This window comes from Gorilla gorilla, chromosome 18 (assembly GCF_029281585.2).
Source record: "Gorilla gorilla gorilla isolate KB3781 chromosome 18, NHGRI_mGorGor1-v2.1_pri, whole genome shotgun sequence".
In the NCBI taxonomy this organism is placed as follows: Eukaryota; Metazoa; Chordata; class Mammalia; order Primates; family Hominidae; genus Gorilla; species Gorilla gorilla.
Window position 1 is genome coordinate 84,732,802 of NC_073242.2, and position 25,096 is coordinate 84,757,897.

At 46.7% G+C, this 25,096-nt stretch overlaps 1 protein-coding gene across 3 annotated transcripts in view; it reads left to right on the top strand.

Annotated features, from left to right (window-relative positions):
• SLC6A2 (solute carrier family 6 member 2) overlaps positions 1-25,096 on the top strand; it is a 50,371-nt gene that overhangs the window by 11,173 nt on the left and 14,102 nt on the right. For all 3 annotated transcript variants that reach the window (XM_004057663.4, XM_063700214.1, XM_063700212.1), the window contains 4 exons: positions 2,501-2,632; positions 4,888-5,125; positions 18,076-18,214; positions 24,954-25,088. In XM_004057663.4, coding sequence (XP_004057711.2) covers positions 2,501-2,632; positions 4,888-5,125; positions 18,076-18,214; positions 24,954-25,088 — 644 coding nt within the window. The remainder of the gene's footprint in view (positions 1-2,500; positions 2,633-4,887; positions 5,126-18,075; positions 18,215-24,953; positions 25,089-25,096) is intronic.

Sequence of the window (25,096 nt, forward strand, 5' to 3'; positions counted from 1 at the left end):
GGCAGTGGCATGATCATAGCTCACTGAGCCTCAAACTCTGATGCCCAGGCTGTTCTTGAGTTCCTGGGCTCAAGTAAGCCTCCTGCCTTGGCCTCCCTAAGTGCTGGGACTACAGGCATGAGCCACTGTGCCTGGCCCTATTAAACAGTTTAATACACCTATCTAACTGCCCCTTGCCCTGGCTCTAGATCCTCAAGGGGAGTAGTAGTTGGCCACAAGGCAGAGTGGGGCTGAGCCAGATCCAGGTTTGAAGCCAAGCTTCATACTTGCTAGTTGGACAAGCAACTTAACCTTTCTAAGCCTCAGTTTCCTCATCTGTAAAAGGGATTGTGGTAATTCTCTCTCAGGGGTGGTTTTAAATAAATAATTATGTAAAAACTTGTGTGCAGCTTGGCATATAACAGGTGCTCAATAAACGGTACTTGTTACTTTCACCAGCCCCACTGCCTACCTCCATCTACATTAGCACACCAGCACCACCATTACTGTCAGCAATGTACATAGGGACATGGGTCAGGTGGCAAACCAGCCCTCTCTATGTGGGAGAGGGAGAAAGGAAGAGAATGAAAGGAAGAAATGAGGAAGGGGAGAAGTAGCACATGGCCACTCCAGAGACTTCCAGCCTGGAGCAGTGGCTGTAGCATTGGGCCAGCCTATGACCAATAGACCACATGGCTTAGCTGGTCCCAGATCCCCCATTTCAGAACAACCTACCCTCTGATCCTATTCAGACTCATGTCCTTCATCTAGGCTGGAATGTTCCAGAATCTGTGGGGCATGTTGGAAACAGCTCTGGAGCTCTTGAGCCAGGCAGACCTGGACCCAAATCCTAGATCCACAACTTACCAGCAGGATAAGTTCGGTCAGGTCATTTAATTTCTCCACCCCTCAGTTTCCTCATCTGAAAAATGGATATGGCCATTGCTATGTCAGAGGGTTTCTGGGTAGTGTAAGTGGGATCAAGCCCAGGTCCTGCTTGATACACAGGAGATGTTCATTTCCCAGTAGTTTTACCTTTTCCCCCTTTCTGCCCTGCCCCCCACCACTGATCCATCTTCTACTCACAAGGGACTAGGTCTCTCAGCATTAGGGCCCACACTTCATGCTTCCTACTTAGGAGAGGCACCCTGAGAAACAAGTGGAGACTAATAGTCTGAGTAGCTGAGTGAGTTTGACCCTAGGTATCATGTGACTTTGCCACAGTTCTTTGCTATCTTGAAACCTTAGTTTCCATATCTGTAAAATGGAAATAATAATGATCTTTGATCTTTGTGGTGAGGATTGAATGAAAGTGCTTGGAGCTCAGAAGGGGACGAGCAAGTGTGAGCTGCTGGTATCTATTGTTAATATTGCTAATGTTAGCATTGTTAAAGTATTTCCTGTTTTCTTGATGTGGGTAGGTCAGAGAGTATTTGGTTTCCAGGGTTACAACACCTTAGCTAAAGGCCAGTGGTAACAGGAGTTTGGATCTGGCCTGGCCACCTCCAGCTGCGCGTGGAAAGGAGCTGGTGTGTTGCTTTGGGCACACTTGCAAGCTGGGGCTCATATGACATGTGTCCCAGTGAGTCACCTTGCAGAGTCAGAATCCACTAAGCACATCCCGGACTGCCAGGGTGTACTGAGAATTGTCTCTGCAACTCAGACGCGTCTAAGTCCACCAGGAATTCTCCCAGGAATTAATTGCTGCCTGGTGCCCAGGGACCCCATCAAGTTTCTGTGATGTTCTGGGTGGGTAACTTCCCTGGTCAGAGACTTGAACCTCTGCCCCTTTGCTTCAGCCGCCTGTAACAGTGGGGACCTAGTGGGTCGCAAGGCCGGAATGTGAATCTGGCTTCCATCACCTACCAGCAGCACCAAAAGGAGCCTTTAGACTCCCTTCTCTGCCCCTCAGTTTGCCCTGGGGGTACGTAATGACCCTGACTGGTTATTATGTTTGCAGGCTGTTGTGAAACTCTAAGAAGAATCCAGTGAGATCATGTTTGGGAAAGCCACATATACCCCTATGTGATAGGATACCAGCAAAATTAGAAACTCCGTCATGTAAATTTAGGCACTGTCTCTTTTTCTCTCGTCTCAATTTTCTTGCCTGTAAAAGGAAGGGTTTGGGTTAGATTGGCATTCCCAGAGTGATGATTCATAAAAGAAAAAGTTCAGTGTTTAAATAAATCTGGTAAAGGCTACACCTGTGATCCCCCTCCTGGCACATCACAGCATGCACTTGTGTATCAAAGGCTAGGAGAAGCCTGCAAGAAGCAAAACTATTTTGTTTTGCTTAACCTAGATTTTACTAATTTGACCACAGAACCTCACTATTATGGTTATGATTATTACTACCACAAATATTCTTACTCTTATGATAATTAGTATTGATTGCTGCGCATCACCTTTGGAAACAGCCAGCTGGCAGATGCCCGGGATCTTTGCAGCTCTTGCAGACACGGATCCAAGACTGGGAGGGGCAGGGGTCTGTCAGGTCACACTCTGCCCCTGTGTCCTCCAGGTGCCTTCTTGATCCCGTACACACTGTTCCTTATCATCGCGGGGATGCCCCTGTTCTACATGGAGCTGGCTCTGGGACAGTACAACCGGGAGGGGGCTGCCACCGTTTGGAAAATCTGCCCATTCTTCAAAGGTAAAGAAGTGGTGGGAGAAAGTTTCACGGTTGTTCATAAAGGCTTCCCTGTTGCCCTTGGGGAATCTGCTCCAGTGGTGAGATCTAAGGTAGACCTCCTGTCATGTGGGATTCATAGGTATTGACAAGGTCAACAGTGTCCCCCATTCCAAGTTACATGGAGAGCATTCAGTGTGTTGGGAATAGCATTAGCATAGAAATTCTGGAAACCTGGGTTCTAATCCAGCTTAACTGCTGAGTACCCAGAGAATCTATTTCCTGTATGGGAAATTTTTACGTAAGTATCAGAAGTACCCAGCACATACACCACTACTCTCTCCTTTTGCTCCCATGGCAGGCGTTAGAAGTTGATCATGGATCTTTTTGAGCCCAGCCGGAAAGCTGATTCAAAATCCTTAGTACAATAGCCACAACTAGTTGATTGCAGCTGAAATATAACATGAAGCCTACTTGCATTTGGGACTAAGAACACATCTGCAGAAAGTAGCCAGAGCAACTGCTATTTCCTGGCCCCTATACAGCTGGGAGAAGGGCATGGAGGAAGAGTTAGTCTCTCCCAAGCACTGGTTGGAGAACTGGGCACAGATGGCAACGAGGGCCAGTGTGACTCCCATGAGCCTCTTCTCCGCTGGCACATGCCTCCTGAGTACCTCCTGTGTACTCAGTCCTGTGGGAGATACAGCTGGTGCAAGAGTCTTAGAAGACATATGCATTCGTTACTTTTTTTGTTGTTAATTGTCAGAAATTCAACTCAAACTGGCTTCAGTATAAAAGAGAATTGACTTCTGTTACAGTAAAGTCCGGGGATTGGCTTCAGGTATAGATAGATCCAGATGCCCAAATAATGTTGTCTGGAATCTATCGCTCTTTTTTGTGTTTCAGATCTGTTGTTTTCTGTTAGCATCAGTCTCAGGTAAATTCTTCTCAAGTACCTGCAAAGATGGCCATCAGCAACCCCAGGCTTAAATTTTACCAAGTTTAAATTTTACCAAAAGCAAACAAGTAAACAAACAAAAACCCTTATAGAGTCATAGCTTCCTTAAAGGTCCCAGAGAAGATTCTCATTGGTTTAACTTGAGTCATATGCCCATCTAGTAACCAATCACTGTGGCTGTGAGGAAGCAGTGCTCTGATTGGCCAGGCATACATCTCGCGATGGAGGAAGAGTGGGGAGTAGCCTCACCAACACCTCACAGGCTAATCATAGCTTAAGGCTAATTCCTTGAAAAGCAATGTTGGGCAGGTAAACAATACATCTACCCTAGAAAAAAGCTATGGAACTACCCCTAAAGGAGCTTGTGATACATTGAGGAACACTATACTGGCACCCGAAGCAGGTGGTTGAGAGTAGGACCCAGAAAGCACACAGGGCTGAAGTTCCAATCAGGGAGTGCTTGCTTGGGTTTCCCTAGAAGCAGTTCGGAGACAAGGATATAAGTGTAAAGAGTTAGTGCGGGAAGTGATCCTTAGGGAGCAGCAACTGGGGATAGGGAAGGGGAGGCAGCCACAAAGGGTGTGCACCAAGTCAGTGCCACTCTGGGCAGGGAGCTCAGTCCCATCAGGGGAGAATGTGAACACCTGTCAGTGTTATCCTGCCCAGGGGGCGAGGGAGCTGGATACTCACGATCCAGCTCCTAACGTGGCTGCCCACTGGGAGCAAGCAGGTGGTGAGTGGGCAGGGGAGCTCCAGTGGAAAGAGAGAGCTCTCGGGCAAAGAGATGGCAGGGGCCTATGGACTCTGGCAATCTGCTATAGCACTTTTCCTCAATCCCCGGGCCACGGACCAATAACCGTGCAGTCGGTGGCCTGTTAGGAACCGGGCCACACAGCAGGAGGTGAGCAGCGGGTAAGTGAAGCTTCATCTGTATTTACAGCTGCTCCCCATCGCTCGCATGACCGCCTGAGCTCCGCCTCCTGTCAGATCAGCCGCTGCACTAGATTCTCATATGAGCGCAACCCCTACTGTGAACTGCGCATGCGAGGGATCTAGGTTGTGTGACTCTTATGGGAATCTAACTAACGCCTGATGACCTGAGGTGGAACGGTTTCCTCTTGAAACTACCCCCACCCCAAAATCTGTGGAAAAATTGTCTTCCATGCGACAGGTCACTGGTGCTGAAAAGGTTGGGGACCGCTGTTCTGCAGGAAACGAGAGACAGAGGGAATGGGAGTGCAGTGGTGGAGCCACACCCAAGGAGAGGTGGCTGTGGGGCTGGGCCTGGGAGACTCCTACCTTACCCCCTGTCCCCGCCCAGGCGTTGGCTATGCTGTCATCCTGATCGCCCTGTACGTTGGCTTCTACTACAACGTCATCATCGCCTGGTCACTCTACTACCTCTTCTCCTCCTTCACCCTCAACCTGCCCTGGACCGACTGTGGCCACACCTGGAACAGCCCCAACTGTACCGACCCCAAGCTCCTCAATGGCTCCGTGCTTGGCAACCACACCAAGTACTCCAAGTACAAGTTCACGCCGGCAGCCGAGTTTTATGAGTAAGTCACAGACCCCTTGTGCTGGGCCTGTTGAGGCCAGTGCTTGGTATGACCTGAGCCAAATACTAAGGAAAGTCACAGACCAAGGAGACGCATGCCGTCAGGATATTAATGTTTACTGAGCAGCCACTGGCCTGATGCTGGGTGAGGGGCTGAGGACACAGCCACGGTCGAGGTAGTTGGAGAAGCTTGCGTTCTGGGGCAGGGAAGTGGAGGCGGGCAAGATAATACACAAATAAACAGGTAAGGGAGTGAGAATGTTTTAGAGTGTGTATGCACTTCAGGGAATGCAACACTTTCTGGGGTGTGTAACTGCTCTTAAAGAACTGAAACCAGGTATGTGGGAAAAATCAATCATGGAGGGAAAATGACGGTTGCGTGGGTAGTCAGGAAAGGCCTCTCTGAGGAGGTGACATAGGAACTGATGATGTCAGAGAAGGGAAGAGCTGGGGCTCCAGGGCAGGCGATGAGCTGCAGGTTGAACCCAAGTTGATTTGACCCTGAAGCTGTAGTCTGACTCACCCTGGGCTGCTGTCCTTCTGGAGTTCCCATGGGGGAACATAATCAGAGCTTGGAGAAAATTCAAGAAGTGGGAAGCAGGCCAGCTGTATGCAGCTCTGAGAAATTATTTGGACCGTGTGTGCACGAGAAGCACTGGCCATTGGTGCAAGACAGAATATCATTTAAAAAAAGAAACTTTTATGTTGAAATACCGTTATACATTAAAAGTAGTAAAAATAGTTCATATACCCATCACCCAGTTTCCCCTAATGTTGACAACTTACATAACCATGGTCCAAGTTTGAAACCAGAAAATTAACATTGATACACTGTTAGCTAACAAGCTGCAGGCCTTACTTGAATTTCACCAGTTTTCCCACTCATGTTCTTTTCAGGTATTTAGTTGCCATGTTTCTTTAATCTTCTCCAATCTTTGCTCTTCCTTGATTTTCATGACCTTGACACTTGAAAAGTACGGCCAGTTACTTTGTGAAATATTGATTTGAGTTTGTTTGTTGTTTTCTCATAATTAAACTGTGGTTATGCATTTTGGCGAGATTACCCTAGGAATGATGCTGTGCCCTCCTCAGTGCATTCCATCAGGGGGTGGGGAGACATGCTGTCAATATCTTGTTACTCGTGATGTTAACCTTGCACACTTGGTTAAGGTGGAGACTGCCAGCTTCCTCCTGTGTAGAGAAAGTTATTTTCCTTTTTCAAGTAATGTGTCTTTTAAGGACATACACTGAGTTTATGCAAATGTCTTGATTCTCATCATACTTTTGTCCACATTTCTTAGCATTCGTTGATGATTCTTGCAAGTAAGGACTATTACCATGATGTTTATCTAGTTATAATTTCCTATTTCCATCATTTCTTCTATTTTATTTTATTTTTTTTTGTTTTTTGAGACAGAGTCTCGGTCTGTTGCCCAGGCTGGAGTGCAGTGGCACCATCTCAGCTCACTGCAACTTCCACTTCCCACATTTAAGTGATTCTCCTGCCTCAGCCTCCTGAGTAGCCGGGATTACAAGTGTGCACCACCATGCCTGGCTAATTTTTGTATTTTTAATAGAGATGGGGTTTCACCATGTTGGCCAGGCTGGTCTCAAACTCCTGGCCTCAGGTGATCCACCCATTTTGGCCTCCCAAAGTGCTGGGATTACAGGCGTGAGCCACCACCCCAGCTTATCATTCCTTCTAGATTAATTGGAATTCTTCTTTAAGGAAGAATTGTCCCTTCTCCCCTGTTTATTTATTTTTTCAGTTATTCATTTATATCAGTATGGGCTCCTGGATATTTATTTTATTCTGTAGTCTTAATTCATAACTATTGTTGTTGTTATTATTATTATTTATTTCAACTTTCATTTTAGATTTGGGGGTACACAAGTAGGTTGTTACATGGGTACATTGCATGATGCTGAGGTTTGGGGTGTGATTGAACCTGCCACCCAGGTAATGAGCATAGTACCCAATAGGTACTTTCTCAACTCTTGTCCCCTCCCCTCACTCCTCACTCTTGTTGTCCCCATTGTGTACTGTTCCTTTCTTTATGTCCATGTGTACTCAATATTTAGCTTCCACTTATAAGCAAGAACATGCAGTATTTGGTTTTCTGTTCCTGGATTAATTTACTTAGGATAATGGCCTCCAGCTACATCCATGTCCCTGCAAAGGACATGATTTTGTCCTTTTTGTGGCTGCATATTATTCCATGGTATATATGTACCACACTTTCTTTTTCTTTTTCTTTTTTTTTTTGAGACCGAGTCTCTCTCTGTCACTCAGGCTGGAGTGCAGTGGTGTGATCTCGGCTCACTGCAACCTCTGTGTCCCAGGTTCAAGTGATTCTCCTGCCTCAGCCTCCTGAGTAGCTGGGATTACAGGCACCCACCACCACGCCTGGCTAATTTTTGAATTTTTAGTAGAGACAGGGTTTCACCATGTTGGCTAGGCTGGTGTCAAACTCCTGACCTCAGGTGATCCACCTGCCTCGGCCTCCCAAAGTGCTGGGATTACAGGCATGAGCCATCGCACCCAGCCACCACATTTTCTTTATCCAATCCATCATTGATGGGCACCTAGGTTGATGACATGTCTTTGCTATTTTGAGTAGGGCTGCAATGAACATCCACGTGCAGGTGTCTTTTTGGTAGAATGATTCATCTTCCTTTGGGTAGATGCCCAGTAGTGGGATTGCTGGGTCGAATGGTGGTTCTATTTTTAGTTCTTAGAGAAATCTCCAAACTGCTTTCCACATTGGCTTAACTAATTTGCATTCCCACCAACAGTGTATAAGCATTCCCTTTTCTTGGCAGCCTTGCCAGCATCTGTTATTTTTTGATTTTTTAAATAATAGCCATTCTGTTGGGTGTGAGCTTATAACCATCACTATTTAATTTGTGGCTTCCCTGAATCCTCTCAGCCTCTACTTCATCCATTTATGTCCTTGAGGAGGGCGATGACTGACTTGTTTTCAGCCACCTGATTTAAAATGTTTGCATAGCACTCTGTTCACAATGTAGTATCCATTGTCTTCATCCCTCAGGCGTGGGTCAGTTCCATTTTATCATTCCCTACACAAACATGCTAGCAGGTAAGCAGAAAGTACCTGATACAACTTGTGGGGCAGACAGGATAGATTCCACCTGAACTCCACCCTCAGGGCATTCATGGTCTAGAGCAGAGGTCCCCAAACTTTTCTGCTTAAGATCATAGAGTAAATATTGCAGAATTTGCAGACCACATATGTTCCTGTTGCATGTTCTTTGTTTTATTTTACCTCTGGAAATTAAAACCATTCTTAGCTCACAAGTCGTACCTAAACAGTCCATAGCTCAGATTTGGCCTGGGGGCCGTGGTGTGCTGATTCCTGGCCTAGTGCAAGATTTCCCAATAAAACTTCCCGCCATGATAGAAATGGTCTATATCTGTGCAATCCACCAGAGTACCCACTTGCCACAGGTGGTTACCGAGCAGTTGAAATGTGGCTAGTATGACTGATGAGCTATATTTCTAATTTAATTTTAATTTATTTACCTTTAAATAGACATATGTGGCCAGTTGCTACTGTATTGGGCAGTGCAAAAAAGAGTGGGGAAAAAAAAAACATATTCACAAACAACAAAACTTTAGGGCCCCTCTCCTTCAGTCCTATGGATTCCCCAAGCCCAGAACCTGGGAATGAGTCCAGATTATCTTGAGATTGGGGTTATCCTGGGACCAACTCTTTCCCTGCCATCTTGGTGCAGCAGGGCCAGGGGGATTTAGTTTGGTTGAAAGAGACCTCTGGAAAGTCTACTGCCTCCTGGGGCTCAGGGGAGTCAGTGTTCTCAGGATCCAGGAAATACCCTCAATGGTTCACTGCAGAGAATTTGCTAAGGGTCCTGTACCTGCATCCACCTGTCTCCACCCATGATTCCCATGGACTTCTAACAGGCATATGTAAAAATTATGTGTTTTAGAATTTTTCTTGGAGAGGGTCTGCAGTTGTCATCAAATTCTCAAATACCTCTCCAGCCCTCCCAGAGGGTCTGAATCACTGCTGTCGCTGAACGTCAGCATCTGCTGTAAGAAACCTGTCTTCCTCACCATCACATTAATAGCTAACCTCTTACCATGTGTATAAGGTTTTCTGCTAACTTCCTCCTATGTATTATTTTGATTTAAGCCTCACCCACCTAATGAGGTTTTTGTAACTCTTATCCTCATCACACTCTTGGGGAGGCTTCATTTCACAGTTGAGACAGTACAGTCCACAACCACACAACTATTACTGCACAGAGCCAAGATTTGGACCCAGCCAGTGTGCATTTGCAAGACCCTGAGAATGCGCATCTCCCATTTTGCACTGTAGGGGCTTACTACAGTGCAAACACTGTAACCCCAGCCCTGCCTGGCAGGGAAACTTCACAGCATGCACCCTTAACCTCTGTGTTATATTGGCCTCTACCCATTATACATGTTTGTTATTATGCAGAAATATTGTCATGGTCACACATCACATTTACCCAGCTTGGATTGTATTCCAGCCATAGTTCAAAGCACCCTTTCTATACTACATTTTAGTCCTGACCACTGTGGTCTAAAATTATTTTTATGAATGGGAAAACAGGCACAAATCAGTAAGTGACTTGTCCGAGCTCATAGAGTTTATAAGTGGCATTAAAAGTCGGTTTGGATCCAGGCAGTCTATCTCCAAAGCCCAAGCTCTTAGCCCAGGGTTCAAAACCTTGACTGCACATCAGAATCACCTGAAGAGCATGGATGCCTGGATTCTACATCCAGAGATTCTGATTTCATTGGTCCGGGTACAACCAGGGCACAGAAATTTCCATCAATAGCTCCCCCTGCAATTCTAACATCCAGCCAACGTTGGAAGCCCTTGTTTACACACTGCGCTCTTCTGTCTTGGAGTAGGACTCCTGCTGGAGTCAGGCTGACATCTCTATAGTCTCATGTCATGGAAAATCTAGGGCCTCCTTCACTCTTCTGAGGAGGAGTATGGCCTCAGAAAATTCCCGAACCATCAGAGAGCTTGCAGGTGGGGGTTTTAGGCCTTTCTGTCTTATGAACATGCTTTGGAGGGGAAGGTGGTAAAGATAGTGGAGCAGAGTGCTGCCGACACATGTGATTGGTTGCACCCTCTCCCCCTCATCCTCCCATAAAGGAAAAAGCGTGATTTTTCTTTTTGCTCTTGGCAACCCTTGTTTTACAAATTAAAATGGGAAATGATAGCTTTGCCTCTAGTCCAGTTAGCATTTGATTCCTCTGCTGATGTCTTCATGGCTAGTATGTTGGCCCCAGCAGAGACACCCAGCCAGAGGGGGAGGTGAGATAGGTTTTGAGACCCTACTTACTTTAATTACAGCCCTAAGCTTCCTCCAGGCTCAGCTATAAGGAGAGTGGTGGGAAAAGATGGCATCCTCAGGCTGAAATGGTTGGGGGATGCAGGTAGAACTGAATGCAGAGTTGTTTTTTGTTGGTTTGTTTGTTTGTTTTAAAAAAGACGGGGTCTTGCTCTGTCACCCAGTGGCACAGTCTCGGCTCAATGCAGCCTTGACCTCCCGGGCTCAAGTAATCCTCCCACCTCAGCATCCCAAGTAGCTGGGACTATAAGCATGTACCACCATGCCTGGCTAACTTTTTATATTTTTTGTAGAGATGGGGTTTCATCATGTTTCACAGGCTGGTCTTGAACTCCTGGGCTCAGGTGATCCGCCCACCTCCACCTCCCAAAGTGAGGGGATTACAGGTGTGAGCCACCTCACCCGGCCTACAGGGCTTATTTTGGGAGGCTTCTGCCCTACAGATCTTCCCTCTTTTTTCCTCTCCTTAACCTTCCCTCCACTAACCATGCAAACCTTCATTGCTACTGTCAGCCAAGCACTGAGGATCTCCTCACATCCAAATCCCATTTAATCTTCACAGTTCACGGAGGTGGAAATTATTCCCATTTTACAGATAAGAGAGTGGAGGCTCGGGTTTTAGGTAAGTGGCAGAGCTGGGAGTGCAGGGGCCTCTGCAAGTAGACAGGAGTTCTTCTCACGCCGCCCTTGCCCTTTCTTGCCTGGAGCCTGCCTCTGTGCTTTGTAATGCACAGCACTGTCATCAGCTGCCTCTGGACTTTTTTTTTTAGTGGCATGCTGCCCTTTTGTCTAAATGTTTCTGCTTGAAAAACATCCCCTCAACTCAGTTTGGGGACCCACTGAGTGGGACTCCTAGTGCCAACCCTGAAGAAACAAAATTTTTTCTCTTTCTGCCAACCTCCTGGCCAATTTTGTTACCATCCCATACTCATTTAGGCTGACGGACTGAGCATATCATTCAAGGGAACAAAACTGCTATTCTCCCCAGGCTCCAGGCCTGAAGCCAAGCAGCCCCACAGCTAAAAGAAACTCTGCAGCTCTGTAACATTATCTGTAAAAGGCCACCTTTGGTGAACATGTGCCTGGCAATAGAAAACTTCCACCCCATGCCGGTCCCTGGTGAGGAAGAAAAGTCTCCCTCCAGCCTAGTATTAATCATCTGTGCTAAATATCAAGTGAGAAATTGAGCTTTTTTCGTGTGTAGACTTCGGAAAGCCTGGACAGTACACTTAACGATGATTCATTTTCATTAAACTTCTGGAAAACTAAAACTGACGTAAGTTTCTTGTACTAAACCCCAAGGCTTGGGCCTGCTGGGGGAAGGAGGCTGCATTCTCATTGATTTTCTTGGGTGTAAGCTTGGGAGTCCAGATCTTTTCACTGATGAAATACCTAGACAACCTCTGCAACCCTGAAAGTGGACTTTGAATGCATGGGACATCAGCTGGGCCTGTTGGGGGGCATTTCAACCATGAGATTGGACACCAGAGGCATTTTGGCAAGTTTCAGGGCAAGGATGATTGGTTCCATGCCTTTTTATTCCCATTATTTGGATAGTCAAGTCAACCAAATGACAATTGACACAATTCAACACCTGTCCCAGAAAGGCACAGGAAGAAGCGGAATTAAGCATCAGATAGGGTCAGTACATGCCTCTGGTTTTCTATTTTTTTTTTTTTTTGGTGGGGGCAGATTCTCACTCTGTCACCCAGGCTGGAGGGCAGTGGCTCAATCTTGGCTATTGCAATCTCCACCTCCCGGGTTCAAGTGATTCTCCTGCCTCAGCCTCCCAAGTAGCTGGGACTACAGGGGTGTGCCACCACACCCAGCTAATTTTTGTATTTTTAGCAGAGAGGCGGTTTCACCATGTTGACCAGACTGATCTGGGACTCCTGATCTCAAGTGATCTACCCGCCTTGGCCTCCCAACATGCTGGGATTGAAGGCATGAGCCACCACACCCAGCCTGGTCCTCTGTCTTTTTAAATATGCGTACGCCTCTTCTTTTTCTCTCTCTCTTAGGACATAGCAGAGGGGTCTAAGTCAGGGGATCGTTTTGAGTTAGGACTAACAGGATGAGAAGTTAGCCAGACAGACAAGTTGAGCTCGGACGTGTGTTCTGGCTGAAGGAACAGAAGGTGCCAAGGCCCAGAGCCATGGATGCACCCTATAACTGGGGACTGACAAGTAGCTTGCTGCTGCTGGAGTGAAAGGCAGGGTGTGGCAAGGCCAGGGATGAACTTGGCACGGGATGGACTGTGGAAGGCCTCAGATTCTGAGAGACTTTCATTGTTATCCTCCGGACCTCGATGCTTTCGACTTTTTCGGTTGGATGATTCTTTGTTGGGGGACAGGGGTGCACACTGTCTTGTGTATCTGTGATGTTTAGCAGCATCCCTGGCCTCTACCCTCTAGATACCAGCAGCATCTCCCTCCTCTCCAGATGTAACAACCAAAAATATCTCTCTAGACATGCCAAATGTCTCTGGAAGGCAGGGGCAAAGTTGCCTCCAGTGAGAACCACTGTTTTAGGTGCTAAGAAGCCTCTGAGGCTTTGGAGGCAGGAGAGTGGCAAGGTTAGAACAGCACTTTGGATGGATGGTTCTGCAGTGGCACAGACAGTGGATTTAAGGGGGCTGACAGGAGGCAGAGAGACTGGGTTTGGGAGAGGGTGGGAGTCATTTACAGTAGCTCTGGAAGGACAGTGTATTAGTAAGGGTTCTCTAGAGGGACAGACTAATGATATAGATCTCATATGAGTTTATTAAGGAGTATCGACTCACACAATAACAAGGTGATGTCCCACAATAGGCTGTCTGCAAGCTGAGGAGCAAGGAAGCCAGTCCAAGTCCCGAAGCTGAAGAACTTGGAATCCGATGTTCGAGGGTAGCAAGCATCCAGCATGGGAGTAAGATGCAGGCCAGAAGACTAAACCAGTCTAGTCTTTCCATGTTCTTCTGCCTGCTTTTGTTCTGGCTTCACTGGCAGCTGACTAGATGGTGCCCACCCAGACTGAGGGTGGGCCTGCCTTTCCAGGTTCACTGACTTAAATGTTAATGTCCTTTGGCAACACACTCCCAGACACACCCAGGAACAGTACTTTGCATCCTTCAATCCAATCAAGTTGACACTCAATATTATCCATCACAGACAGAATGTGGGTCTGGCCTGGGATGGGTACCATGGGGGTGGGGGTGGAGGGAGCAACCAAGAGACAGGATTAGCGGGGACCAGACACGGCAACTGATTGCATGGGGAAGATGATGCAGGGTGAGAGTTTAAGGCCACAACAGCTGGCCTGGGAGCTGCAGGGATGGGAGCCATTCTGGGGAGGGGGCATTGGTCTGGGTAGACCTTGATGACCCACCCAAGTCTGCTCATTCATTCACGCATGCTCACATCCCCTCTCCCCATTGCTCCCTCCCCTACACCTGTGCACCTCCTGTCAGCTTTCTGGCCAGCAGAGAAGGCACCTGCCACCTTCACAGCGGAGTCTCCCCAGCCGACCCCCTCTACTGAGTTTTCTGGGTACCCTTGACTCTCTTGCTGACACCTGCTGCTCCTTGAAGCCTAGGACTCAAACATAATGATCATTATAATTACCATTTATTGAGCATTTCCTGGGTATTATTATCTGATATTCTGTAACTCAGCCCTCATCACAGCCCTTTCACTGAAAAGAGAAATACTCAGTGATGGGAAATGCTTACACGCACTACTGTCCCCTTGCCTGTGATCCCCAGGGGGCTGGAGCCATCACCTGCTTCTCCACAGCCATGCCACCAGCCCCCGGCACACTGCCTGGCTCAGAGCAGAGGTGCAGAGAGAGTTTGTGGAATCGATGAAAGGATTCGGGTCACACAGGAGCTGGTGGTAAGGGCTAGGATGGGAAGCCAGGTCTGTCTGACCCCAGAGCTCAGACAATTTCTGTGCCACATTTTTATGTTTTCCTTCATATTCTTTCAAATAACATACATCTATTTTGAGTGGATAAATGATGAAAGAGTGAATGAAACAGCATCGCTGGTGGTCTTCAGCCTTTCTTTCACCTGCCTGGAAACAAATTTTAATTCCTACCCAAGGGTAAGCTAAGTAAGTTTCCAGACTCAGAGTATATGTTTTCCTTACAAGCCTGGAATCTTCCTGCATCATTCAGGATGATTCCAGCAAGGGCTGTCTGTCATCTGCCTCTGGCAGACAGACAATTGATCTTATCCCCTGCAGGTGTGTACAATGTTGCCATTAATGTGTGTTTTGGAATTAAAGCCACCTTCCAGGGAAGGACGATATATTAAGCTGTTTGCCTTTAACACTTTAGTGTAAATTTGTTTTGTTTTGTTTTGTTTTTGAGATGGAGTCTCGCTCTGTTGCCCAGGCTGGAGTGCAGTGACAAGATCTCCGCTCACTGCAATCTCCATCTCCCAGGTTCAAGCAATTCTCATGCTTCAATCTCCCAAGTAGCTGGGATTACAGGCATGCACTACCACACCCAGCTAATTTTTGTATTTTTAGTAGAGACAGGGTTTCGCCATGTTGACCAGGCCGGTCTCGAACTCCTGACCTCAGGTGATCTGCCTGCCTTGGCCTCCCAAAGTGCTGGAATTATAGACATGAGCCACCATGCCTGGCTATATAAATCTATTAAGCAGCTGCTTTCTGAATGGACCTCTAGTTGAGCGCAAATGCCTATAGAATGAGACAGGGAAGTTTCCATATGGGAAAATGTGTGGTGCCCTGGGCAGTATGAAAGATCTGGGCAAAAGGGTTAGAAATTTGCCACAAGTGATGGGAGGAGTTGCTAAGAGAAAGATTGAGAGTGTGTGGGAGACTGACCCTCTTTCCTTACTCGTTCTCCTTGGGGTGATCCTCGGATCTCATTTTCTATAGTAGAGGGATTGTTGGGTTTAGCAAGAAAGGCTGGGAGCATTTATCTGTTTCTAATCCTATGATCTCTCATGAGCTAACAGGTCTAACTGCCAGTTCTGGGCTTAGCACTGGGGACCAGGAATGGTTAATTCACCTCCTCATCCTGGGAGACCCTTGTATATAGTTAGCCCTGACCTTGCAGGAACAGGCAGGCTCTCCTTGCAACTGATTCAAGAGCCACAGGAACTGGAAGAGTTGAAAGATGCCTATCAAGGATGATTGGGGGGCCTCCCAGGAGAGGCGACACTGGATCTGGGCTTTGAAGGGTGTTGGGCAATGTGCAGCTGACTGTTGCCTCTGAGTGTGAGGCACAGAGAAGAACCCAGTGGGAACTCGTTTTGGGGGCCCCTGCAGCTCCCTTGAACCTCCCAACATGTGTCATGCTTTACTGTGAATTTGAGTGCAGTGTTGCCTCCCATGCTACAATACAAGCCCACCAAGGCAGAGTCAGGACGGTGCACGAGCAGTTCCTGTGTGTGTCCGAGGCCCAGATGGGCTGGCTCACAGCGGGCCTTCAGTGACAAATGAACGATTAGGGTGCAGAGCAAATACCACACCAAGTTGTTCCCATTTCTGCTTGCTTTGCCTTGCAAGGGTGCAGAGTGGTCAGGGGAATCCTTCTCTCCTGGGACCTGCTGTACTGTTTCAGCAGTCAGTCTTATTTGACCTTTCCTTAGCTCCTAACCAACTTTGATTAGATTCTCATTAGCAAACGGTCATTTTGTTTTCAATTCTCTTTATCATTTCTTCATTGTAGATTGTACAAGGACCCCAATATTCTCAGACCACCTTGGATTGTTTGTTTTTCTTACTTAAAAAAAACCAGGCCTGGCGCAGTGGCTCATGCCTGTAATCCCAGCACTTTGGGAGGCCAAGGCAGGAGGATAGCCTGAGGTCAGGAGTTCAAGACCAGCCTGGCGAACATGGTGAAACCCTATCTCTACTAAAAATACAAAAATTTAGCTGGGTATGATGGTGGGCTTCTGTAATCCCAGGTATTCAGGAGGCTGAGGTATGAGAATCACTTGAACTTGGGAGGCGGAGGTTTCAGTGAGCCGTCATCGCACCATTGCACTCCAGCCTGGGCAACAGTAGTGAAACTCCATTTCAAAAAAACAAACAAACAAACAAACAAAAAAAGAAACAAAACAAAACGAAAAAAACCCAAACACTTTATTGATAGCTAACATATTACAAAGGAGTGACTATCATCAAGCGACAACTCAGAAAATGTTACCCGTTGAACACATCCAGTAACCTCACCCAGCTCAGGAAAGAGCATGATGACTGTCCTGAAGTCCTCATCATGTCCTCTCCCAGTCAGTAACCCCCTCACCCCCATCCCAGGGTACATCTCTCCTGACTTCTAATCCTTTAGGTCAGTTTTGCCTGTTGTTGAATTTTATATGACTGGAGTCAGACGGAAGTGCTCTTCTGGCTTTGACTTCTTTCTCTCAGCAGTGTGTGCTAAAGCCATCCCTCTGGAGGTAATTGCTGTATAATACTCCACTTAGGCCAGGTGTGGTGGCTCACACCTATAATCTCAGCACTTTGAGAGCCTGGAGCAGTTGGATCATTTGAGCCCAGGAGTTCAAGAACAGTCTGGGCAACATGGCAAAACCCAGTCTCTACCAAAAGAATACAAAAATTAGCCAGGCATGGTGATGTATACCTATATTCCCAGCTACTTGGGAGGCTGAGGTGGGAGGACCACCTGAGCCTGGGGAGGCTGAGTCTGCGGTGAGCCGTGATGGTGCCACTGCACTCCAGCCTGGGCAACAGAGTGAGAGCCTGTCTCAAAAAAAAAAAAAAACAAACAAACAAAAAAAAAAAAACAACAAAACTCCACTTTATAAATATATCCTAATTTATCCATTCCACTGTTGATGGATGTTTGAGTACTTTGTGATTTGGGGTTATTATGAATAATACTGCCATAAACATTCTAGAACATGTCTTTTGGTGAACATGTGTACAATATTCTATTGAGTCAATACCTAGGACACAGGATAAGCATATCTTTAGCTTTAGTAGCTATTCCCCAATAGGAGAAATGTTCACTCTTGTCTCAGTCTCTAGACTAGGTATTCTCAGATTCAGCAATATGGACCTTTTGGGCAGGATCATTTTTTGTTATTGGAGACTGTCCTGTACATTGCAGTATGTTTAGCAGCACCCGTAGTCTCTATGTCAGTAGCACCACCTCTCCTCAAGTCATGACAATCAAAAACATCTCAGATATTGCCAAATATCCTCCGGGGTGGGGGTCAGGGACAAAACAGTCTTCCCTCCTGCTGAGAACTGCTCTTTATAGTGTGAGTTCTGTGAAGACAGGAACCTTCCCTATTTATTACTCCAAGGCCAGGCGAGCAATAGGCACTTAAGAGATTTTTGTCTTTTAAAAGCAGCCATGAGCCTGGAATCTCCCCAGATGATTTGCCTCTTCTAGGACAGAGTGGTCCTGGGCACAGGCCATGGCTGACCAGGTCAGGCCCATGTGGTGCATGGCAGTGGCTAGGGCCCCTGAGTTAGGGGAGAGTGGCCAGGTCCTGTCTCCATCAGCATGCATTTGCAGGGACTGGTCTGTGGTCATGGCCTCTGTCGTCCTCCCTGACGACATTTACCCTGGTCCCCTCCCCTCTCCTCTGGGCAGGCGTGGTGTCCTGCACCTTCACGAGAGCAGCGGGATTCATGACATCGGCCTGCCCCAGTGGCAGCTCTTGCTCTGTCTGATGGTCGTCGTCATCGTCTTGTATTTTAGCCTCTGGAAAGGGGTGAAGACATCCGGAAAGGTAATATCTCTTTGTTTCTCTTTCAGTTGGGTGACCAACCTTGGGGGGTGTGATTATTTCTAGCAATAATTATGTAGCTGGTGGACAAAAAAGATGGAGCTGGAAGTGCAAGGCCTGGGTTCGAGTCCCTGTTCTGCCACTGACTTGGACAAATCCCTTCCCTTCCTTTCCTTTCCCTTCCCCAAATCTGTGTCTCCACCACAATAGGTTGAAGGGGTATAAGTGGATCAGAGTTCCTCATATTTTCCTGCCAAAACCTCCCTAATAGCAGAGAACAGGGACTGGGATACCGCCAAGGGCCTCAGGACAAAGTCTAGGGATACTATCAACATGCCCTTGATAAATCTTGAATCTTGACCTAAATCTTCATGCAAATGTTGCATCCTACTCTGGAATATGACCATAAGATCAATAAATCCCCCCTCTGAATTTTTGAGAAAAAAGGATGCTCTAGAAGATATTCAGATGTATGCTGGATTATGTGTTTCCTCGGATACAGAAATAAGTGCCCCCAGGGTTCCAGGTGCCTTGGAGAGAAGAGCATAGGTTTAGATGACCCATGAGGGCCAGTCTGGAGTTGGCATTCTGAACTTGGGTGACACTGTCCTCCTATAGTCAGCCTCTCATGGGTGGGGAATATTCAGGAGATGGCTCCTGTTGATTTTTAGCCCATGGAACATCATGGGAACAATAACCCCATTTGGACTCTACAGGGTCTATTTAGAAGCTTGACTATTAAAGAGGATGTGGATGGGAAATTTTCTTTCCAGTGTTCTGGTGAGCTAATGCTGTGCAACAAACCACCCCAAAATGTAGTGACTCAAAATAACAACCATTTTATTGTCTCTCACAATTCTATGGGTTGATTAGGATCAGCTGGGTGGTTCTTCTGCTCCATGTGATATTCCCTGGACTACATGGCTTCACTGGGCTGGAATATTCTAGGTGGTGCATACACATTGCTAGCATTTGGCACTAGCTGGGAGCTAAGTTGGAGCTGCCAACCAGAGCATCTTGGGATGTTTCCATATAGCCTTTCTGTGGTGCTTGGGCTTCTCACAGCATGGCGGCTGAGTTCCAAGAACATGTCCCAAGCAGACAAGCCCCAGTGATGTACAAGTAGCTCTTCCAGTCACTGCTTGCATCATTCTTGCTATTGTCCCGGTGGCCAAAACAAGTGTTGAGGTAAAACCCACTGTCCATATGGGAGGGGATTACACACAGGTGTGAGTTCATTGGGGGCCACAGCGCAGCAGTCTACCTTAATCAGGTGGGTGTCAATTTGGAAGAATCCTCATTAGGCAACTGATTTTGGAAAGGGGGGGTGCACCAGAGTTCTCTCTGATACTCTTAGAGTTCTTGGTCATGCCATTGAGAGCAAAGAAAGTAGCAGGGGAGCAGCAGCCAGTAGAGATGAAATCCATCAAGAACTGAAGAGAGAACTTCTATCAGCATGTTGGGGACACAGTGTCTACCCTAAGAAAGCACTCAAACAAAATGCAGACCAGGGCTTGGAGAAAGTCTAGTGTTGAGCAAAACCAGGATAGGACCACTACCATTCTGATGCCTGGCACCTAGTAGGTCTTCAGTAAATATTTATTGGGTGATTGAAGGATGGGTGGGTATATAAATTTGGGGAACTTCATTAAGTATTCTTTTGAATTTAGTTCAAAATATCAACATAGGAGACCTACTATGTACCCGGCTTGATGCTAGTACTAGTGATGCAAGAATAAGACAGGTTCCTTCTTCAATTGCTTTAGTCTATGTGTATTACAGGCAGGTTATGGATCAACCAATGTCACTAGCTTCTTGGGTCTCTATCCAGAGAACCTATGTGTGTGTCCCCATTTAATAAAAACCTGTGGTCACAAACTATGTGCACTTTTATATATCTTGCTATTTTTTAAGCTTAACTTTACCTTGAAGGCAATTTCACATCCAGTAGTCGAATTACATTTCAATAGAAATACAAACTGTGGGTTTCAAAACTGTAATTAAATCAGCTTAATGGGTCATCACATACACTTTTCAAAAATGAAACAGTCTAGATAATAAGAGATCATTGCACATAGTAAAGTAAGAGCTGTCTCTTGGAATTTTTGTTTCAGTTACAGCAATCTCTAAGTTTATGTGTAGTTTGTCTTGATATTGAAGGTATTTCCTAGCGTGAGTTGTGGTCAAAAAGTGTGAGATGCTGCATTAGTGGAGAAAGGAAGCTCTTTCAACTGAAAGTGTCTCCAAAGACCATAGAGAAGGTGGCATTCGAGCTGGGTCTACAAGGTCAGGCGCAGGTAGAGGTGGGGTGGAAGGAAGGGATTCTTAGCAGAAGGAACTACATGAGCAAAACCATAGAGATGTGGAAGCCCCAGGCCAGCCTTGTCTAGCACTCTGTGTGCCTTTCCTGGGTACCAGGAGCAGAGTTCTCCTGGCGTCTGCAGGCACAGATAGAGACCATGAGGGGAGACAGGGCTCACCCCTGTGAACTGCAGAAGATATATGAGCTTTATACTGCTTCTGGCCTTGGCATAGGACCACCACAAACTTCTAATATTGCACCCCAAGATTGGGTTCCCCAATGCCATCACCAAAGAGGGTAGAGCCTACCCCGCCTAGTTTAGCTTCTGACTAGAGTGGAGTATATGTTGTCTGCAGGCAGGCTGATGCGAAAAAGACCGGGAGGAGTGAGGCTGAGCATGCTCAGTTCTTTCCAAAATACACCTTCAGAGAAGGTAATGACGGGTGAACCAGAGTGTTACACTAGGAAAGCCCCCATGTAGAAACACAATGAGAGAGGAATATGAGTCCCCTCTGCATGTGTCATCCGAAACCACAGCCCACATTTTGCATAAGTCCCTCAGTGTTCTGACCACTAAGCAGGCATGCCACAGGCAGTCCATGGAGAGGAGATTTTTAGAATGGGGAGCTTCACTTAGGAAATTACTGTGCTCTGTCTTTAATTGTTTTTATAAACTGACTTATGAGAAACCAAGAGTGTTGCTTATTTCTTTCTAGACTGAACCTGGAACAGGACATTGAGCCTTTCTTAGCAGGCTTCCATAGTCTCAGAGCTGGCCTCAAATGAATTGCAAATGTTCATACCTCCGGTCTTGGCAAGTGAAGGTTGTGCTGGTCCTGGCTTGCTTTAGTGACTTGATTGGACTCAATTATAATGAACAGCATCATTCACACATGAGTGAGGCATAGACTAAAATGTTTGTAGCTTGGTGTTTTCTTCAGTAACATCAGTGCATACCCCACACCCCATAAATCTCCCTTTTTAAAATCACAAATTCTAAATCAGTAAAGGGTAAATTAATGCAGATTTATAGTGGTAAAGTGCGGACATTTATCATCTCTGTTTTCAAGTCAACCTTAGAGTAGGTCCTGGGCAGTGTTTTTCAAACTCTCATGGGTGTAAGAATCACTGAAATGGCTTGCTGAAACTCAGATTGCTGGGTCCCTCTTTGAGAGAGTCTGATTCAGTGGGGATGAGGTGAGAATTTGCATTTCTGACAAGCACCTAGGTGATGCTGATGCTGCTGGTCTATGGAGCTCATTTTGATCTAGGCAGCCCTTTTCTCGATGCCTGGATTCATAGCAAGGCTTGCACAACTTCAGTGACAAGCACCTCACCACCTTCCTGGGCAGTTCTTTCCCTTGAGAGAGCTCTATCAATTTGAAAATTCCTTCTTTTATGGAGCCAAGGTCCTCATTTTGATTGTGAGCCATTGGCTTGAATTTGGTACCCTGGAACCACACAAATTATCCATAGAAATACCAGCAGGTATGGATTTAAAGTGATAGAAAGCAGTGACCTCCCTTAGGGACTAAGGACATTTGCCAAGACCAATGGGCTGCTCATTGCTTTCTTGATGTTGTGCTCAAAATTGGACCAAGTCTAGGTTCTTATGGCCAGAGCTGTGTTGCAAGTTGAAATGCTGAGAGCTGAGAAGCCTGGGGTGGAGATGACAGAGCCCAAGCCTTTCTTCTGTTTACCCATTGTGCATTCAGGGCACATTTGAGCATGAGTGAACTGTTGGCCAAAGACCCAGGAATCCTTCTTTCAACACAAGATCTTAGGCAGCTGAAGTAACACCCACTGCCAATTCTGAGAATCTTCAACAAGACTCAGATGGTTTAGCTTTGAACACATGGGCACAGACAAAACAAGTTCCCTGCTTTCTTGATGCTTGAACTATACTCAGGGTCTCAGCTCAGTCATGGCCTGATGTATTCCTTAGGGAAACTGAATCCATGGCCAACAAACATGGCCAATGCAGGACCACCTCCAGGCCCCATGGGAGATTCCCTGGAGTCAGAGGTCAAGGTACTGTTTTCTGATGGGAGGAGTATAGTCTCACCTGGTTTGCTGGGCTGGGCATTGCAGCGGGGCTGCAGCTATTGACATGAGTTTTAGGAGACCAGAGCAGTTAGGACCAGTCTCAAGGAGATGTGAGAGCCCCTTCTTGTGCCTTTTGCCAAGGGCTTACACCTATTTGTCCCAGATCAGGAGACTGAATACAAGATTGATTAACGTAAGGTCACCCAGATGCAACAGCTTCACTTTCCAGGGCATGTTTCCCTCCTTATTTGTTATGCAATTTGTCCTTCCTGTTCTTGCCTTCCTGAAAGAAAACAAGTGGAAATCCCATTTCCATAAAGACCTTCTTAGAACAAGGGAGTGATGGAGAAACAAGTGGATAACATGAAACAGAGGAGGCTTTCCCGATTCCTTCTGAGCCCAGAAGATGTGACTACCACTATGCATTTACTCGCTCCCATGCTGACCCAGTTACTCATTCATTCACTTGTTCATGCATTTATTCTTTGACTTGACTTAGTTGTCCACTAACTTTCTGATTTATCACTTACCCACTCATTCATCCATCCATCCATCCATCTACTCACCCCTCCACCCACCTAATCATCTTATCCATCCTTTTAACCAGCTACCCAATCATAATCCAGCCATCCACTCATCCATCCATTTACCTAACAATCCAATCATTCACCTACACCACTGCCCAGTCCAATCATTCGTACAATAAACATTTATTTGGACTCACATGTGCCGGGTTCTGGGGATTCAGGTTTGAAAAATATTGGATTTTACTTCTAAGGGGCTCATGATCTAGTGGGAAAGACAAGTAAAGAAAGAGGATAAATCCCCATCCTTAAACATAAGTATGAGAAGCATATGGCTTTATTTTCTATATCTCCATTTTTTGTTTAGAGCCCATATCTTTTTAGCCTGGCAAAGAACTTTCGTGTTTCAAGGTTTCCACTTTCCCCTTAGGGATATGTGAAGATTCCTGGGGCTACGTAGTTCCAGGGATTTGAGGGGTGGAACCATCTGGCATTTAAGTTATAGGCCTTCTCATGTTTCAGCTGAGTCCTCCTTGAATCTGACTACCTTGACCTTAGCCTGATTTTTCACTTGGGGCACAGCCTTCTTTCAGCAAGGCTACCCATGGCTGCCTCTGCCTAAAGTGGTGATTTCTCACCTTGGCTGCACAATTTTATCATCTGGGGAGCTTTAAAAAAAAATACTCATTTCAGGCCCACCCCTGACCAACTAAGTCAGAAACTCCAAGAATAGAATCTGAGCTTTAACATTTTTACCTATAACTTCCCCCAGGGTATTTGAATGTGTAGCCAAGGGTGAGAAGGGACAGCAAGGAAACCTATATAACACCCCCATCCCTGCCTCTACCTTTCTTTTCTGTTCCTCCAACCCGGACAAGGGGATGGGGTGTTTCTTTTTAGTTTGGAGTAATCTCTTCCTTTGTGTGTTTCTGAATAAGGTACGTTGTCTGTGTCCCACATCTGTTCCCACTAAGATAAAGAATGGTCAGAGGTTCTGCTTTCTGCCCAGCCACATCCCTTCCTAGGCAATGTGCTTAGGAAAGAAAATATGCTTAAAGGGGGGTAAAGAAAAAAAGGAAGAGATAAACATAAAGGAGAGAGTGGAGGAGAGGGAGATGAGGGAGGGGAGAGCAAGAAGAGGGAGGGAGGATGGGAAGAGAGAAAAAGAGAGTGGGGGAGGGGAGAGGGAGAGAGAGAGAGAGAGAGAGAGAGAGAGAGAGAGAGAGAGAGAGAGACTGAGATTTCTAAATATCCTGCCAGTCAGATAGGTGCATGCAGCAACCAGTAGCAATGGTGTGATGGACACAGGACTGATGGGGAATGGGGAGAGCACAAAGGTGGGTGTACTTACTTCTGTCTGGTTCATGAACCACACCTTGATCTAGGCAATCCTTTGCCAATGCCTGTATTCATAGCAACACTCGCACAACTTCAATGACAGGTACCTCACCACCTCTCTAGGCTCTTTTCCTTTAGAGAGCTCTATATATGGGAAAGTTCTTCATTTTATGGAGTCAGGAGTCTTTCCTTGAAGGAGTCAGGAGAGGTGGCTTTGTAGATGAGGAGGCATCTGGTGCTATAAGGACCTAGTCTTTGCCCTTGGCTTTCATCATAGTGCTATCCCCACTGCGGCTGACTCTCACCCTGGGTTCTGAGCTTCTCTAGGGTGTGACCTGTGTCTGTTTGCTGGTCTAGCCCTGGATTCTGGCTCAGGGCCTTGCCTAGAGCTGGAACTTGTAGCATGTGCTTTGGGTAAAGGAAGGTGGGAAAGAGCATGACTGGCTCCCTGGGAAAGGGCTCTGTGCCCCACCAGCCCGCCACGGGATTGGGGCCAGAGCGAGGCTCTCACCTGAACTTATCCATTGCCCAGGTGGTGTGGATCACAGCCACGCTGCCTTACTTCGTGCTGTTCGTGCTCCTGGTCCATGGCGTCACGCTGCCCGGAGCCTCCAATGGCATCAATGCCTACCTGCACATCGACTTCTACCGCTTGAAAGAGGCCACGGTCAGTGC